General features: G+C 37.8%; 1 protein-coding gene across 3 annotated transcripts; it reads left to right on the forward strand.

The window, feature by feature from the left end:
* The first annotated feature begins 28 nt into the window (after positions 1 to 28).
* LOC101858919 (plasmanylethanolamine desaturase) lies at positions 29 to 17,307 on the forward strand. 3 transcript variants are annotated; one of them, XM_013091543.2, is made up of 8 exons: positions 29 to 376; positions 6,101 to 6,130; positions 7,923 to 7,955; positions 9,784 to 9,903; positions 10,792 to 10,883; positions 12,791 to 12,850; positions 13,676 to 13,894; positions 14,645 to 17,307. In XM_013091543.2, exons 1-8 carry the CDS (start codon positions 220 to 222, stop codon positions 14,903 to 14,905), a joined length of 972 nt encoding a protein of 323 aa, XP_012946997.1. In that variant the 5' UTR covers positions 29 to 219; the 3' UTR covers positions 14,906 to 17,307. The 3 variants fall into 3 exon arrangements, with proteins under 3 accessions (XP_012946997.1, XP_012946998.1, XP_005092107.1); XM_013091544.2 differs by lacking the exon at positions 12,791 to 12,850 and having other exon boundaries at positions 100 to 376; XM_005092050.3 differs by lacking the exons at positions 6,101 to 6,130; positions 7,923 to 7,955; positions 12,791 to 12,850 and having other exon boundaries at positions 105 to 376.
* Positions 17,308 to 17,906: the final 599 nt, after the last annotated feature.

Here is a 17,906-nt window from a genome sequence, read left to right on the forward strand (position 1 = left end):
TCATGTAAATTCTATATATTGGTACTTTAAACATATTTTTAATTTTGTATCTCTTGTTTTTGCTTTTGTGTTGTGTAATGTCATTATTTTGCACCAATGAACGAGGAGCTTCTACTCCACTTCATCAGGCCAGCAGTTGGTTTCTGCGGAGACGTATCATCAGTCATCAATCACAGCCCACTAACACGGCTATCAAATTAATCGGACTGATCAGGCACCATGGGGGTAAAGTCAGCGACTGAAATCATAGAAAATTCTATGACAGAGGAGGATCCCAATGATAACATTCAATATTCAAATGGATCTATTCCAAACAAACCGAGATGGGGACCTGCACATGCTGGAGCTAAAGAGTTAGCAAGCAAGTACACTGCCGGTAAGTTCAATCAATTCCATGTTCAGTTCGTTTGTCTAGAACGCATAATTTACGAGTGGGTGGGGTCCTTTTTTATTGTGTAAACGCCAGCGGGCTGCGGTAGTGATAATGATAATTATTAGTATCGACTTGTTTTGTTGTGGGTTTTTTTCTTGATAGATCTAGATATTAGATCTAATTGTTACGTTCGATGAGCAAATTAGGGCCTAAGCTTCCTGTTAACTGCTTTACCAGAATATTTTTCATGTTACTCTTAGGTAGAAATCTAGATCGAAATCTCGACTCAAGAGGTACCGGTAGATCTAGATCTAGACTTGATTTCACAAGTAGATTAGAACCTAGATTCTTCTAGATTCTAGATTTAGAACAATAACAGTTGTTCACAGTCACAGCTGAGTATATAACAGTAGATTCTATTTGCCTGTGTCCCATGATTATTCAAGGATGGATTGGTCTTCTTGTCTTAGTCTTAGAGTTAGAGTTAGCTATTATTGACTGTTTTGGATTCTCCAAGACCAAAAATGATTTTTCATTTATCTCTGATAATCAAACTTCAAGGTCAGGGTTAGATTTTAGTAGAGTTTAGGGTTTTAAATTTCTCAATCTTTCTAGGTTCTCTTAATATATAAAACTTCATGGACTTTGTGATGACCCTGTTTAGCATTGTGGAGATTGACTTTGTGGGAATAATTTATCGAAGTGACTATTTCTCCGAACGTTCGGAGAAATAGTGCCCATCTTTATTTCTCCGAACGGTTTCCGGCTTACGATCTCGTGATTTTTTGCCTATTTATTGCGAGAGTTCGGCGCCAACTTTCATTCTGCCTCTGGTCTGGGGGAAGGAACACCGCATGGCAAGCCCGCCTACAGACAACCTTCAGTAACATCCACCACACTCCCACCACCATCATGCACATGTACACACACAATCTTATGCACACACTAACTAAACAAACATGACCAGTGGGCAACTTTTGAATGTATGACGAGCTGAGCTGTGGATGGAGAGACAGTGTGAGTGAAAGAGCGGGTGAAAGGAAGAATGTGCGAGTGTATCCACAGGCGACAACAACTACAAGACGACGACACCGACCCCCCCTGGCCTGGTCCACAGCTCACGAACGAAAGTAATGCAGCTTAGGCCTAGGCAGTGTTTTGCCTATAATATTATTGTCCATGGTTCGCAGGGTGCAAGGGAATGAGTGAGATTTTCTTTGTGTATGCCTGGAGGGAGGGGGTGGGGTGTGAAAGTCATGTGGACGGGGATGAGCCGCGGGAGAGAACACGGGAATTGAATGAATGAGTGAAACTGAAAAAGATGAACGACTCGTGAGCCCTGGAGTGAATGGATCCTGTGTTTCTATTTTTGTATACTTTGAACTGTTACTGAATAAAAGCTGAAATAAAGCCCGAAAAACAAACACACACACACACACTCCTCACTCTCCACTTACACACTTACTTCCACACACAGACACACTCACACACGCGCATACATACACACACACATACACACACACACACACACACACACACACACAGGAGCAAATTTTTGGGTCTATATATCTATTTCAATTTTCAAGAGCTAGTCTAGAGATTTTTAGATGAGTGTAAAAACGTGAAAAAGAAAGGTTTCACAACAGGATGAAATCAAAATTAGAACAGCCCATGATAAACAACAAACATTAACAAATAAGGGCGTGTGTCCACCTGTCCGAAGAAGATTTGCTGTTTTAACCCTAAATGTGCGTAATTTAAAAAAAAAAAGTACAGGATATTACATGTAAATTATGGAATCACACACATTAAGGGGCCTGCCAGTGTCAGTACATTATTGGTCGCGGCAGTGACCACCACAGATGCCAGTTCTATGTGTCGTTATCAATAACCCTCCGTTGATCTAGATCTAGATCTAGACAGCACACGAGTGAACACAACACATAACGTTTAAGAGCAAGCACCCTTCATAGGCAACACATCATATCTGTAGCGAAAAACTGTTTGGAATTGTACCATTCTTTATAAATATTTACTGGGGACATTTTTTGGACCGATTGAACCATATTGTATACGAACAATCTTTGGTAGGCCTATACTATAATTATAGATCTATATATAATATCCGAAATTTGCGGGAAAGGATGTGATTTCAAAGTGTTCGGAGAAATAGTGCCCAGCTTTATTTTCCCGAACGTTCGGAGAAATAGTGCCTAGCTTTATTTTCCCGAACGTTCGGAGAAATAGTGCCAGCCATAATTTATATATCCGGTTTTGGCCCCAACGATGAATATATATATGGGTTTTGGGTCCACCAGCGATTATTTCTGGTTCGGAACGATTACATTTTGCTGCGCGCCAATGCGATGTTTGATAAGCAGCGAGAAAGAGAAAATTTAATGGGAGTGTAGCCTATAACTATAATACAGACCCGGTAACCGGGAACAAAGTCACGAAGTATACAGACCCGGTAGGGGAAATCTTTTGTGATTTCGGAAAGTTTCAGCGCCCTCTTGGCTCAGGGTAGATCTACCTAGTACCTAGGTTCTTCTTGATCTATGGCCTAGGTTTAGATCTAGACAGTTAGTAGACAGACAGACATAAATCATAGATCTAGTTTCGAGGCCTAGATCTAGATCTAAATGAAGACTGCGAATATCTTTTCGATGAACCATCGTTTTTCCTCCGTTTTGGAGTTGGAGGAATCAATTATTGGACAATTTGAAGAAAAGAACAATGTCATAATTTCAATCGAGCAGTCACCCTCTCTATTTCTCTGTCTCTCTCCCCTCTTTTTTGCCTGCCTCTCTCTCTCTATGTATCGCTCGTCTTCTCTTTCTCTTTGTTTGTCTTTGTCTTTCTTTCTCCCCCACCTAATTGCCCACTCTATCTTTCTCTCGTTCCCTCCTGTCAACTGGGGCATGTGATATTTGCTAGCACTTCCCCTGTTCTCTACCCCCTCCTCTCTCTCTCTCTCTCTCTCTCTCTCTCTCTCTCTCTCTCTCTCTCTCTCTCTCTCTCTCTCTCTCTCTCTCTCTCTCTCTCACTCTCTCTCTCTCTCTCTCTCTCCCTCTCTCTCTCTCTCTCTCTCTCTCTCTCTCTCTCTCTCTCTCTTTCTCTCTCTCTCTCACACACACACACACACACACACACACACACACACACACACACACACACACACACACACACACACACACACACACACTATACCGGGTCTGGGCGTGGAAACTTTCCGAAATCACAAAAGATTTCCCCTACCGGGTCTGTATACTTCGTGACTTTGTTCCCGGTTACCGGGTCTGTATACTCTTCAAAATTAAATATCAAATCTAATGCTAATTGCAACTCATCAAAATACATGGGGGCATGCGTTTCTGAACCCTGCTATTTTTATGCCTGTGGCAATGCGTACGGCCGTCCCTTACACCTCGTGGGGCCCTCCTTACGTACGGCCCTTTTCTTTAAGTTTGCTCTCGGCCTTGATAATTGCTCAGCTGGATCGCGTCACATTATCGATCGATATCTTGGCTAAGACAAAGATGGTGTATTTTATAACAAGATAGTTCACTCCTCTATTTAATTTGAGCCAATTAAAAAAGATAAAACTTGCAAAGTCTTTGGTCACTTTTTATAACTTTGACCTGCAATTTACTACATCATTATTAGGTTGTGGGGAATGCCCCTCTTTAAAAAAAACGTGAAATTACTGCTAATTTTTATGTTCCAGTAGCCTACTCTAAGGGGGAAAGCCGGAGAATGCCACTTAAGTTTTATACAGAACTAGATGGGCCCCCTTTCAATGAAAGGAATGATCAACTGAAAGTCCCTGGCCTACTACTATATTTACACTCTACTGGAATGAAGCAATACATCCTGAGAGATGAAAAAAACCAGAAGGTTTAGATAGTGATCTATATTCCGCTTTCGTGGTTGTACACTCCAGAATTTCAAAGCTGTGGAAACAGTGCGCACGGCTAGTGAACAGAAACCTTACTTGTTTACAGAATGGTGTCTTAGGAGACAGACTTTCCCTAGATTAGATCTATACGAAACTAATCATTTGAAAAACTGAAAATTGCACTACAGTGACTTAAGGCTCCTCAATAGAACTGAGCACCCTTTAAATGATTCTGAACCCTCATTGATTTTGTCAAATTCGAAAGTTAAGTGGTTCGGAAGTTTTAGGCAGCCAAAGTGACGGACTTTCACAAATGTAATATAAGTATACAGATACTTGCAGCCAGCAAATAAAATACCATCAAAATTGTTTTACTGTTTTCATTTCTGTGACAGCAACTTAATTCACTGGTTCTGTTGCAGTCTGGGAATCCCAATCTTGCTTTGCTTGCTCTCCCTCAGGTCCTGGCTACACTGACCCCAAACAAACATTGACAATTAAAAGGCCCTTCATGAAGTCTGGTCTTTCCGAATCCAACTTCAACCCCTGTTTTTTTTTGTCAGTGTAAATGCGTGTGAATTGAATGGACATAGTTTCCAACCATAACTATAACTTCTACTTGACTTCAAGTAGTGTACCGAAAGTATGTGTTTGAAGTGAAGAAATTTTAAGATCACATGACATCAAGATAATGATTCAGTTTTTCGCCTTCTCATTTTGTTGGGTGTTTCCTTTGTTCTGTTTTGTTACCCTTTCCCAATTGACCCTCACACTTTAAGCACAGATTTCCCCACTACAATTCATAATTTACAGGTTGAGGTTAAGTAATCTTGGTTTAATCCTGTCCTGTGAAACAAGATTAAGGGGTTACTTTACAGTAATTTCTTGTTGTGAAAAGTGTAGGTGTCGGCAACTAACTTCCTTGAGGGGACTACTAACTCTTTTTCCCCCACTTGTTTGGCAGGAGAATAAATCCTGAATGTTGGCAAAGATGTATTGCTTTGCTCTGATGCAAAGTGCTGGGTTCAATGCCAAGTTGTTGTGGGTTTTGTGTGGTAAATAGAAAAAAAAATTTTGACTTTCTAAATATTAGAGTTGGTTGTCTCAAGCAGCTTTAACCTGGGTTCGAAATTTGAACTGTAGAATAATTTAAGTGAATCAGTCCCAGGAGTTCGGCGGAGGTCAAGACACACTCACACAGTGCAGTGTGTGTCAATTTTTTTCACTCCATTCAACTTTAATGGTTTGACAAGTGCATGTGTATGAAACTTGAATTATGAATTTGTAGCTTAAAAACAGAAAATGATATAATTTTAATGCACTCTCTTTCTCCTTTACACAGAATCCATGAATTCTCATACAACTCTTAATCTTTATCTATTTTTTATTTGTCTCAGAGATTTAATCATTTTATTGTGAGGTTTTGGTCATGAACCATGCAACACCCCATTTTCTTGCTTCTGTTCAGAAAAGGTTTCCCTGTACTCTGAATTTATTCTTTTAAGATGCATGAATAGGAATGAGTCCACTAGGAGAGTATCATAACATTTTGTAGCACAGTAGTGAAAGGACTTCAGCAGGACGGGTTAAATAAAAGTTTTTAAAATCTTTTTCAAGACACTACTAGGGTTAGTCAAAAGCCTCAGTGCCGGGCATGGGTAATTCTCATTGTTTTCTACAATTTTCTAGTACATGCTTGCCTTTTTTTCCACAGACGAATGTTTTGGCATAAAGTGAAACTCTTAGTTTTAATTTAATCAGCTTTTATTTTTGGTGAAATGCTGGCACAAATTTACTACTAAGTTATATGCTCTTGTGAACTATTGCAGATGTTGACGGGCCAAGTGAGAGAACAAGGGGTACACTTTTTTCTCTGTTATTCTGTCACAGATTTATTAACATTTTCCATGATTACCTTTGCAATTGCTTTTTCATTTGATTGATGTTTAGGGAGAAAAATGAGTTTAAAAAAAAGAACAATATTATATATGTGCTGTCGTGGATTCACGATGATGTCTTTGACAAGGTTAGATAAGTGGACTGCTCAGGGTAAGACTCCGTCATGTCACTTTTCACAAAATGGTGATAGTGGAGTCTTACTTAGTAGTCTATATGTTTCTGTTGTTGCAGTTGCTAAGTTACTGCTTTTTCTGTGATTATTGTATGTAGTCTGCCAGCTGTTAAAATGTATAATTGAGCCCAAAATTTTGATTGTTTTTCTTTCCCTTTATTATAAATATGCTGTTTACTAATCTATTATCAGTTGTGCGTGTTCAAGAAATCTCTTGTTGTTGAAATTCCAATTCGAAATGTTGAAAAAAACTAAAAGCAGCACATACAATTGTATTGTTAAAAGAATGAAACAGTTTATCTCTCTTAGTCAATTTTGCTTTCTGGGCTTTGTACATTTGACTTTGAACAGCTTGCTGACGATTTCATGTCACTCTTAGTTATTTTAATTTTATTGCAATGGCACAGGTGGTGCTGCAGTGTGTCAGCATTCAATTGAAATTGTATTTTACTTTGCTTTTATGGATAGTGTCTTGGTAAAAGTTAGAGCACCTAAAGCCTAGAAATGTATGGTCTGTGAGAGACTGCCCCCCTGGCGGACTCAGAACATCAAGAGGGCTTTTTTTTGTTTGTTGGTTGAAAAAGGGTTTCTTTTTTTTCGTTGAAAAATTTATTCTTTGTATTCTGGTTTGAAAGTGGAATGAGACAAATTATACCTAAGCACTATTTTAAGTTAAAATCTCACTGGTAGAATGTTTTGTGTTCAGCAACATTTACTAAAACTATTACTGTGAACTTAGATAAATATATATGTATAAATAATAAATAAAATTGAGGTTCTGTGTATCTATTTAAACAGTCCCTCATCCTATTTTGGAGATTGATGTTAGCAACCCTTGAAATTGTTTTTGTGAGCTCTGGCTAGAATTTTTCTTGAACATTGCAATATATGTGGTTTTTGAACACGTTTTGTTTACAGATGTGACTCCTGTTGCTTTTTCTGGTCAATCGATCTGTAAATGTTTTTCCTAGTCAATTTCCCACTTCCTCAGTAATAGCAGAGACATCTCAGCCTCACTGTAACCTCCTTAAATAGTGACAATTTATTAATGCCTCCCTCCCTGTTATCAATTAGAGAATATAAAACCTCAATAAAAATAAATAATTTTTATGGTGTCTCTCCTCCCGCCTGCCAACTATGTAAACATGGAAGAATTATGGTGATGAGTAATAAAGTAAAGTGCACAGTGTTTACCCTTGTTGCAGATCCACAATTGATTTTATGGTCTGATAAAGGCCAAGCTGAGCTGTCATGACTCCTGAAACCTTCAGCAAACACTTAGATTGTTATAATATAAAGTAGTAAAAGTAGCAACTCCAAGTTCAGTTACCATAGTAAGATAAAACATAAAAAAAAAAAAAAAGAAGTTACGTTGTTAAAGAAAGCACAAATAATTAAGATTTAAAAACACTGAACTTTCACTCTGTTTTGAAATGTTAATTTGCTGTTGTCACAGAAAAGTTTTGTTCCCGTCTCCCTATAAAGCCGTCATTGTTGTTTAGCATGATAACTGTGTATCTCTTTCAGTGAAGACTATTCTTTTTATGTCATCCTTCACAGACTTCTCTCACCCTTTTCAGGTTTTTATAAGAAAAGAAAGGAAAGGCCACCTGGTATGAAAAAGTAGGGTTGTTTCCAAGCTTTTTTGTTGGCTCTTTGTACATTTCTATTTTCAAGATGTCCTGGCTTTAAGTCCATTTTTCATGGGTTTTTTCTTTTTAATTCATGATTATTGTGTGTTCTCACAGTTGATGCCTGGTTCATGCTTTGAGAATCAGAATTTAGGCGTATATATATATATATATATATAAATACTTGTAGGGATGGGTTTTGTTCTTTTCAGTGCTGTGTTGTGTTTTGATTATTTTGAGAGAAACAAAGTTTTCTTTGAGTTTGAATTGGGATTGTCAGCCATTGTGGATTTTTAAAGATTCAGTTTTGTGTCCTTTGGTGTTAAAAGGTGTAAGGGTGACTGAAGTTTTATTTTCAAAATTTTTTGTTGCGTTGCAACTCTGATTTGAATTCAGTCAAACATGCTCTAATGCCTGTCTGTACTGACAGCCACTTCCCATTTCCTCCCTTGCATATATTTTTAAACATTATGATGTCATCTGTCTAAGATGGACACTTCTCTTTTTGACAGTGGTTGGCCATCTTAAACAATTTCTACTTACTCAGTTTTGACAGAGATGAATGGCTTCTCCCTGTGTTGTGTTACATTATTTGCTTTCATCACTTACTGTACCGAAGGCTCATGTAGTGAAAAACCCTCAAGTACCGCACCAGTTTAGAATGCCAAAGCCATGGTAGAATGTTTTTCAATAAAGAAAAACCGTGGCAGCCTAAGAAACATGCTGTAAAAATTCATAGAAGTTCATCAACCATTCTCAGCTATCATACAGGTATTTACTTCATAGTGCGCCCATTCGTCGTTAAATGATGTTTTGTGTGCGTGGTTGCAGCGGCGACTAAAGTCACCAGCTGTAGTGGGCGCTTACTATGGCCTGGCATCTAAAGTCGCCGATAGGTAGGGGCCTACTGTAAGTGTTAACAGTAAAAAAGGGACTTTTGAGAGGATGTTATTGTAAGAAGCAATTGTTCGCCACAGTTACATGTTTCTGCCCTCTTTACATAGGCACAGAAAGAAAAATGTGATATAACGTTGGGCAAGGAGTTGTCATTTCCAGTGTCATGGCTTTGTCCTCAGGCACTATATGGTGGTCACGGCTTTGCTCCTTGCATAACGTTATGTAGTTTTTGTGTAACCTTTATTTGTGATGTTTTATGATGATCATGAAAGTGAAAGAGCGCTTTTGATGGGTTATTCAGATTTTGTAGTCTAAACTTTATTTTTTTTTGGTGGATGAATAAGAAAAGGACTGGAATTTTGTTTATGAAAAAGCAGAAAGCATAATATTAACAGGGTTGGCTCTTTAATGTGAAAGCTCATGTTTTGGGGGTTTTTTTGGAGGGAGGGGAGAGAGATTTTTTTAGGGCGAAGAAAAGAAGGGGGGGAGGGTTATATATATGAATAGGTATTTTAATTTGTAATAATTCCTTTTATCGTTATCGTTTTAGTGGGTGGTTGTGTTGTAGAATGCTGGTAATGGGGTTTTACATTTTTGTTGTTGTCTGTTTATTTTTTCTGGCCGGCACAGAATTTCTTTTTTCCTCAGAGCTAATAATGACATGAATATGATTCTATTGTGATTCTCATTTTTGAATGAATGCATGGGTCTTTTTTTTTTTCAGGGCTTTGTATGTCAATTTATACAGGTATCATTATGATAGGATTGGAACAGGTGCAGTTCTTCCTACACATCTCTTTCTTTTTAAAACAGTGGTGTTGAATGTGTTCACTGTCATGTGAGCTGTTCAGGACTCATTTTTGTTTCTCTTTTTCTTTGTCATTGAAAAAATTGCACTTTTTTTCCTCTTCAGGGAAGCGGTTACAAGAAACAATTTGCCTATTTTTGAGCATAGCGCTTCTGGCTGTGAATTTTGTGTTCCTAGCCGTGTACTTTGACCCAAAACAGTGGCACATGGTACTTTTATGTGCAGGTAAGTTTAAGTCATTTTGTATGGGATATTATTTTACTTGTGCTAGCTTGTGTTTGACATTTTAGAGTGAAATAAAGCTATGGTTAGCTCTTTGACGAAATGCATGCTTGTTATTCAACAACACTCAAAGGCACACTGTTTTGAAGTATAACCTCAATGTATGTCGATTTTTTAGCCCTTTTAAAATTAATTTTAGACAGTAAAAGACAAGAAACAACATGTATACTATGAAATGTGCAAATTCGTGTTTCTGATTTGTGAACGAAGGTTCGATATGTGCTGCAACCTTGCCTTTGGTCTGCTGCGGGTCAGACCTATGCTTCTACGATGTTCTTAAAGCAGTAAAATTGAAATGTTTTGTGTTCTGCGCTCATGTTGTTATGATTTGAAAGAGAAAGTGACTTTGAAATATCTTTGAACCTGTTTTAAGACATTTCTTTGTTTGTAGTGTCAGTAAGGATACCATTTATTTTTTAAATAATAAGTCATAGGCTAATTGTGAAGGTTGGTAAACAGTTGTTTTTTTTGTACTTTTGATGTCATTCTCTGTCCCCACACTTGTACACATGCTAGTTTTCCCTTTTCTCACTTGGCACATAGAGTGTAAACTGGACTCAGTTCATGTAGGTACATTTTAGTCAATTTTTGGTTTTTGACTGGATTGTAATTTAATTTGTGTATGGTAGTCGTTTTAATTTTTAGCTTTTTCAAAAGAAAGCATAGATATGTGTTTGCTTATTATTCTTAAGATTTATTTTCTGTGCTAACTAGAAATCACTCTCAGGCTACTCTATTACCAGATATAGCTAGAGTCGCAACTTTGCATCTTGCTTTGAAAATGTCCACCTTTACTTAATGCCAACAATGGAAACATTTTCTTTCCCACAGTTCTTGGCATCCTCTCAGCTGACTTTGTAGGTGGACTGGTACACTGGGGTGCAGACACTTGGGGTACAGTGGAGTTGCCCATTGTAGGCAGTGTAAGTGATGTTACGTGTTTGAATAATAATCGTCACTTTCTTTCTTCTTTTACTTTGATTTTGAATGAGGTAGTATGGCACCACAAGAAAATTATTAATAACAATGCTTTTTTACTGGCATTGCCGAGCACGGTAAAAGGAGTTACTCTCTTTTTTAAACCCTTATTTGTAGCCGCCAACTAGCAAAAAAAAATAATGTAGTAAATACATATTTGAGGGTCTCACTACGGAAGTCTGTATTAATAATCGAAGAAAACAATTTCTCTGTTTTCTTTATTACTGCCTTTATGGACTTGCCGACACTGAAGGAAAAATATGAACTTTCAAGACTGGGTTTGTGAATAATACTGGAAACAAAGATCATGAGTCAATTTGAGAGATTGTTTACTGTAGGTCTACTCAAGTAGCTTGAAGTTGTTGAATGCTGAAAATGTATGTTAATGGTTTTGAGGAGTTTACTTGACTGGTGCCCACCAGCTTGACCTGTTGGTAAAGTGGGGGGGGGGGTTGTTTTGGAAAGTTGGCAGCTATGCTTGTAGTTACTTACATGTAGATACTTGTATATTTATGTACTTACATTTTCAAGCTTGTTTCTTCCTCCATCTTATTCCGATTATGTATACTAGACTTGTGTGCAGTGCAAAGTATTTTGCCACGGGTGAGGTTGTTGATGTGTGGTTGTGATTTTACTATTTTTATTCCCATCTTATTATACTTAACAAGTGTAAAATAAATTATGTGTTTGGTGGGTCATTCTGAATTAGTTAAAGTTAAAGTTCTTGTTGTCTTTTCAGTGCTGTTACTGATAGTTTTTGTCCTAACCGAAATGCTGGGGAATATGGAGGCCAATGTGGGAGAAATATTTTGTTACAAGAAGATTTCCATCCCTTGACTCTCGTTCAGATTATGCTCTGATTGCAGCGCCTTTTGTGGCTTGGTATCTCCGCACAGTGCAAACTCCACTTCAGAATCTGCATGTAAGAATAGTCATGCAAGGCTCTGTGGTGGTGTCTCTTTTTTAAAATGTTTATATGTTTTTTTTGTGGTTTTTTTAGGAAGGAGGTGTTCTTTTCTTCAAAATTGGTTGTTGGTCGGTGCTCTGGTGTGGTGTGCTCCTTCTATTTGTTTTTTGGTTAACAGTAGTAAATCAGTTCCTGGTTGAGTATAGCAGTTATCAGGCCTGCTCTGTCTGAACTTGCACTTCACAGTAGTAGCTTCTCAAATCATCCTCTGGTCAGGGTCATTTTCATGCTGCTCTCTCTTTGGGATTTCCCTTTGTAAGTCATGTGGTCAGTGTGACTTTTAATGATCATGTAGATTTTACGTGAGTTGTAACATCTGTGGTTTCTATCCTTACTACTTTGACCCATTTTCGCAATACAGCTGGATTTCTGCAGAGGGATGAGAGTGAATCAATTGTCAGATCACTTTATGAGGGATAAAGGTCAATTGATGTACCCGTTGTTATCTGAGGGTATCTTGTGCCACACGTCTTCCTGTCGTGGTGTATGTCTAGATAACTTCTGATAACAGGCCAATGGCATAACGTTTTTTTTTGTGTGCGCTTGTGATGTCCGTTTTATGCACGTTTTCTTAAAGAGATAACGTGTTAATTTGTTTGTTTTTTAAAGTGGGTTACTCTCGATGCTTTTTTAACCAAAAAATTGGATCAGTAGAATTCAAAATTTTATCTTCTGCATTAAAGTCCTGATATAATGTTATCTGTGCTCACCGCTGTTATGAAATCTGCAGATATTGGTGTTAAGCTCAACTGGTCGTCACCCCTCAGTCTATGTTAGAGAGTTTTTGACCTGTTCATTCCCTCCCCAGTTACTTTTTTAAGGACAAAGATAACTTTTTCCTGGATGAATAATTGTATTTTAAACATTCTTTACCTTTTTTGCCAGATGTTTATAGAAGAACTGAAGAAAGGCCATATTAGAAAATTGATGTGGAACATAATATCGGTAGGCATGTTTTTCTGGAGCTGTCAGGTTTTGATGAATGTGAAGAGTTGCAGTTGTTTAGTGTCTCAGTTATTTGAATTCCAGAAGTGTGTTCGTTCTCTTCTTTTTATGCTAGGGTTTGCATTTTGAAAACATTTTAGGGAGCTTTTTGTATTTATTATCATAAATATTTATTTAGCTGCAGTCTTTGACTGAATTGGAGTTTGTTTTTGTTTCTTTGAGTTGGGGTTTGTTTAGTTGTTTGTTGTTGGTTTAAAAAAAAAAAGAAAGGACATGGTTGTTTCTAGCTTTTGTTCCACTTTGGCTCTTCTGGGGTTGTTTTTTTTCCTACTGTAGTACTCTTATTGTTTAGGCTTTGACATATTTTTTGCTCCAAAAACTCAGGTGTTTTGATATAGAAAGCTGCTAAAAGACAGGAGGAAGTTGTATTTGGCCCTCCACCGCTTTAAAATTTGCCAGCACTTGCTAGTACCATATAACTGGTAAAGAGTTTTTCCAGTGAGCGTTCTTATTTGCAGGCACTGTTGATGTAGTTTTAGTATGGGATGGCATGCCTCTTTACACTGATGCTTTCCGTCCTTAGTTTTAGGGGTTTAGTGGGGGGGGTTCTGCCTTGATAGTTATTTTTCTATGATGAAGCATAATGTACATCACTCACATGGAATAACACAATGTGTCAGATGGATGCATACATGCTAAATAGTATTCTAAAATTTAGGTAATGACGATGTAAGTATTTTTGCAGGGTGTGGATGGGGGTGGAGGAGGAGGGAGGATTGCTCTAAGTTCTGTCTTCATTGCAGTCTTTCATTCCTTTCATTTCAGGGCTTCATTCGTCCCTTCCGGGAACACCATATAGATCCTACCTCAATAACCCGCCATGATTTCATAGAGACCAATGGGGACAATTTTGCAGTGGTGATTCCTGGCTTGGCCTATATGCTGTATCAGTTTCTGACTTGTACTTCAGTGGAAATAGCAGATTCTTACAACTGGAAAATGTACCTGTATTTGCTGGCTGTTTTTGCAAGCCTCACAAATCAAGTAAGTGTGATAATAATGTATGAGTGTTCTGGACAGATCATCTCACTTGTTTCAAATATTTATGTTTTTATTTCCTCTTCTGTTTAGAGGTCTGACTTTTCTCTACTACCTTCTAGTATTGATCTCTATCCTCATGCTTCGTTCCTCAACTCTTCTTCCTATTTCTTCTTCAAGTGTTTTACTTCACTTTCTAAATACCAAAACAAGCGTATATGCTTGAGGAATATGTCATTACTTTCATCTCCCTGTAAAAACACATAGTAAGTTGTCAGTTTAGTCTTTACCTTTAACTGTAAATACATTTCCAACTGTGTACGACGACACAAATTAAAGGTAAGGGGCTATCAAAGGGTAGAAAGGTTGATATTCACTTTGAACAAAATAATATTCTACATTGAGCTGAAGAAACGAAGACACACCACCTGATATCAAGGTTTCTCTGTATGGATGCTCTCAATAGTGGGTGACCTGAAAGAGTTCTGTCAGTCAACAGTATCTACTAAATTGTCTTCGCATTTTGAGATCCCCAAAGTTCTCTAATTTCTTTCTTTTTTTTTATGGGTCAGGCTCTGCTGGGTTCTAGGAAAAATGACTTTTGAGATCCTTTTGGTGTTTATTGCTTGGTAGACATTGGCTTTGATCCCACAAAAAACTTATAGAAACTCTTCAATTTTTCTGCCTCCTCCTCCTCTCCCACTGTAATAATTATTCATTGTACATGTAGCTCATACTCCCCACTGGTGTTCCCAGTGTCACAAGTGGTCACACACATACTTTGGACTGCCATGGTACATTGTGAAGCTGCAGGACATCCACCTGCTGCTGCCCCGCCGCCATCACCGCATCCACCACGTGGCTCCTCATGAGACCTACTACTGCATCACCACAGGCTGGCTCAACTACCCTCTGGAGGCCATCAAATTCTGGCCCACCTTGGAAGTGCTCATAGAGACGCTGACCGGCTGCAAGCCACGCAGTGATGACATGGCCTGGGCAAGCAAGACCCAATGATGACCTGCTACATTTTTATAAATATATGTATAAAAATTTATTTATACACAAAGCTGCTACTCAGCAAATGGAGTCAAAAGACTAAGATCAAAGACATCGGTGTATGTATTGAACGGTAAAAGTCATTCATCTTCAGCTGACACCTTTTTTAATGTCATTTGTTGCAACAATCTCTACAGTGGTGTTTGTCGGTCCATATTTTCATGCTTACTCAGATAAGTGCTTCAAGCCATTGGCTGCTACTTTGTATGTCATGTCTATTCATGGAGAAAATGCTTTACACAGAAAACAGAGATGAACAAAATCATGTACAGGTGCAAGATTGCTGCGCCCTAACTGTAGGTGACCAATTGTTTAACTTTAAGAGGAATGCTTCTGTGTTGCCATTTCATGAAAGGATTGTTTAAAAAGATCAAGATGTCAAACATTGCCGTATGCAAATCAGAGTCAGCACCAGTGTCTGATAGTACTAATAATTTTTCAGAAGTTAATACTTTACTTGCATACAAGCATATGAGCTGCATTCGCTACTTTCTTTATCCTTATTGTGCCTGTCATTTGTTTTGCCTATCTACTTATGTATGAAAGGAGCACTCCAAGGGCTGCTGTTGTCAGCAAGTTAGAATAGTTGGCCACAATGATTATGTATGCTTGCCGGTCTCAATTTGCTCAATATCGACAATGCTGCATGTGTCTCACATTTAAAATGTGTCTCACATTTTTGTTTTAATCCTGTATCCTTTTGAACTTATTTTTTGCCCAATAAATCTCTTGGAAATCGCACACGTTAAAACGCCTGAAAGCTTTTGAGAAGCACAAATTGCTTTTGACTACATATGAGTGCCACAAGATCTCTTTAACAAAAAAAAAAAAATCTTACTTATCTGTGATCAGCTTTGCAGAGGCTATTATTAATACTTATTATTCATAGTATCCTGCTGGTGCCCAAATCTTAATTTTTGAAAATGTCCAGTATTTCAATGTTTGAGTCCTGCTGTCACTGTTTAAACTTCTGTTGTGATCTTAAAAATTCTTTCTTAATTCTGTGACCTTTAGTCCTTATCCTTAATAGCCTCCCAAAAAGTTGTTAAACAATTTTTCTCCAAGGCTTCACACTTAACTCCTTTCTAAAGTTGAAAAACTATACACTTAAAGAGGAAGAAAGGTGATGTTTGAGTGGAGTGGATCAGATGAAGAGATTGTTTGTTCTCTCAGCTTTTGTCACTGTAGATGTATTTGATGTTGACTGATACATATATATATATTAATACAACCTTGTGGATATTATGGTTTGGTTGATGTGATTACATGTATCTGGACCTCAAGATCAGTCGATATTTTAATGAGCTTATTTTTATTCTGAATGATTTGTGAATATACATTTGATCGCATACTTGACTTCATTCTCATTGAAGCTGTATCATCAGTGTAGCCTACTTAAGTAATATTGTTTTTGCTTTGCTTCCATATACTTGTTCTGTGGCCATATGCTTTGTGTGTGTTCTCGATCGGCATATATTTATAAACTATCCAAACACATATATGAACTTGTGCCTTCATAGCATTGTGACAAGGGTGAAGAGATGGTTCACCATTAGCTTGTTCACTGGCCTCTGTTTCCAAATCTCTCCAATGTGCTTGTTATCCACCAGTACATCATATAATGTAAGCTATTTTGTGGCTGAAAATACGTTGAGTTTGTTCTTAGTGAAAATGAGAATTTCAGTATAATAGTAAATTAACACACGACATGGGGAGACAACAATGAGTTTGACATCCCCTGATCACGTTGCACAGGCTAGTGCACTATCTGACCTCATTTTAAAGCAGGTGTCACTTTAGAAGCCATGTACATGGTTCTATTCCTTCTGGTTTTCTGGCAAACTTACTTTGTTGGAAGTAGTTCCATAATCTGATGTTTGATTCTAGTATTTGTGGATTGTTTAGGATATATCTTTGTTGAGACTGGAGTTTAAATGGCTTATTAGAACTTGCAAGTTGCAAGACATATCCTTGATAGATGGAAGGTACACAGTGAGGAACAAAATTGAACTCGATAAGTCACACGAATAGTCAGCTTCTGAATGGAATTTAGATTAGGAAAAAAAACACATTTATTGGTGCCGGCATTTTCATGAGCATTTTAATGAGCCGAATGGTAAGCAGGTACGATACAGGTCCTACCTCTGTTTCAGCTGTGTTAACAAGATTTAGTAACATTAAGTATTGGCAGTCTTGTGGTAAGATGCTCTCTTCTTTGTTACTTTGTCTATATAGATATATGTAATATATTTGTAAGCTTCTGTAATTTTTAGCTATAAAAAAGGAGTCTACGCTCTCTTTGCTTTGTGATGTTGAGGTAACTCTCAGGCCAGTCTTAAGTCACACAAGATAGGAAAAAATAGTGACATATACTGAACCTGAAAATATATTTTTGTGGTGTCTGTTTAGTGGAATGTCCTGTTCTTGTGCAGTGACTCTTGGTCTTGTGTGTAATGTTTTGTGTTTGGGATGTGCTCTGGGGGAACTCTTGTGTGTTGTACCCGTGCTGCTGCTTGAAAAGTTTTGTGTAGCAGTGTTTTGATATTCTGTTTTTAATCTATACATACATATGCCAGATGTTCCCTTTGAATCAATACTAAACTTCCTGTGATGTTCTCACCTCTGCCAAACAAGTCAAGCCTTTCCAGAACCTCACCATGAGGAAGTCAGTATTGTGTGGCTGGCTGTTTGATACAACATTGCTCATCATGTGCTTTTAGCAAGTATTTTTGGACCTTTTCACTCGGTTCATATTCCTTGAATTGTGTGTTTCAGCTGAGACAGTGGTTGTGGTTGGTTGGGAGAGCTGTCTGCTTGTTGGAGTGACAAGTTCTTTAGACAAGGGAGGGGATTTCCTGTTTGTTTGATGTATCACCTCTGTTGGGGGTAGTTAGCATAATGTTCAACTGATCTACATGTATACTGGTTTAGAAGTCTTTTTGACATGATGTAGATGGAT

This window comes from Aplysia californica, unplaced genomic scaffold (genome assembly GCF_000002075.1).
Source record: "Aplysia californica isolate F4 #8 unplaced genomic scaffold, AplCal3.0 scaffold00040, whole genome shotgun sequence".
Classification (NCBI taxonomy): Eukaryota; Metazoa; Mollusca; class Gastropoda; order Aplysiida; family Aplysiidae; genus Aplysia; species Aplysia californica.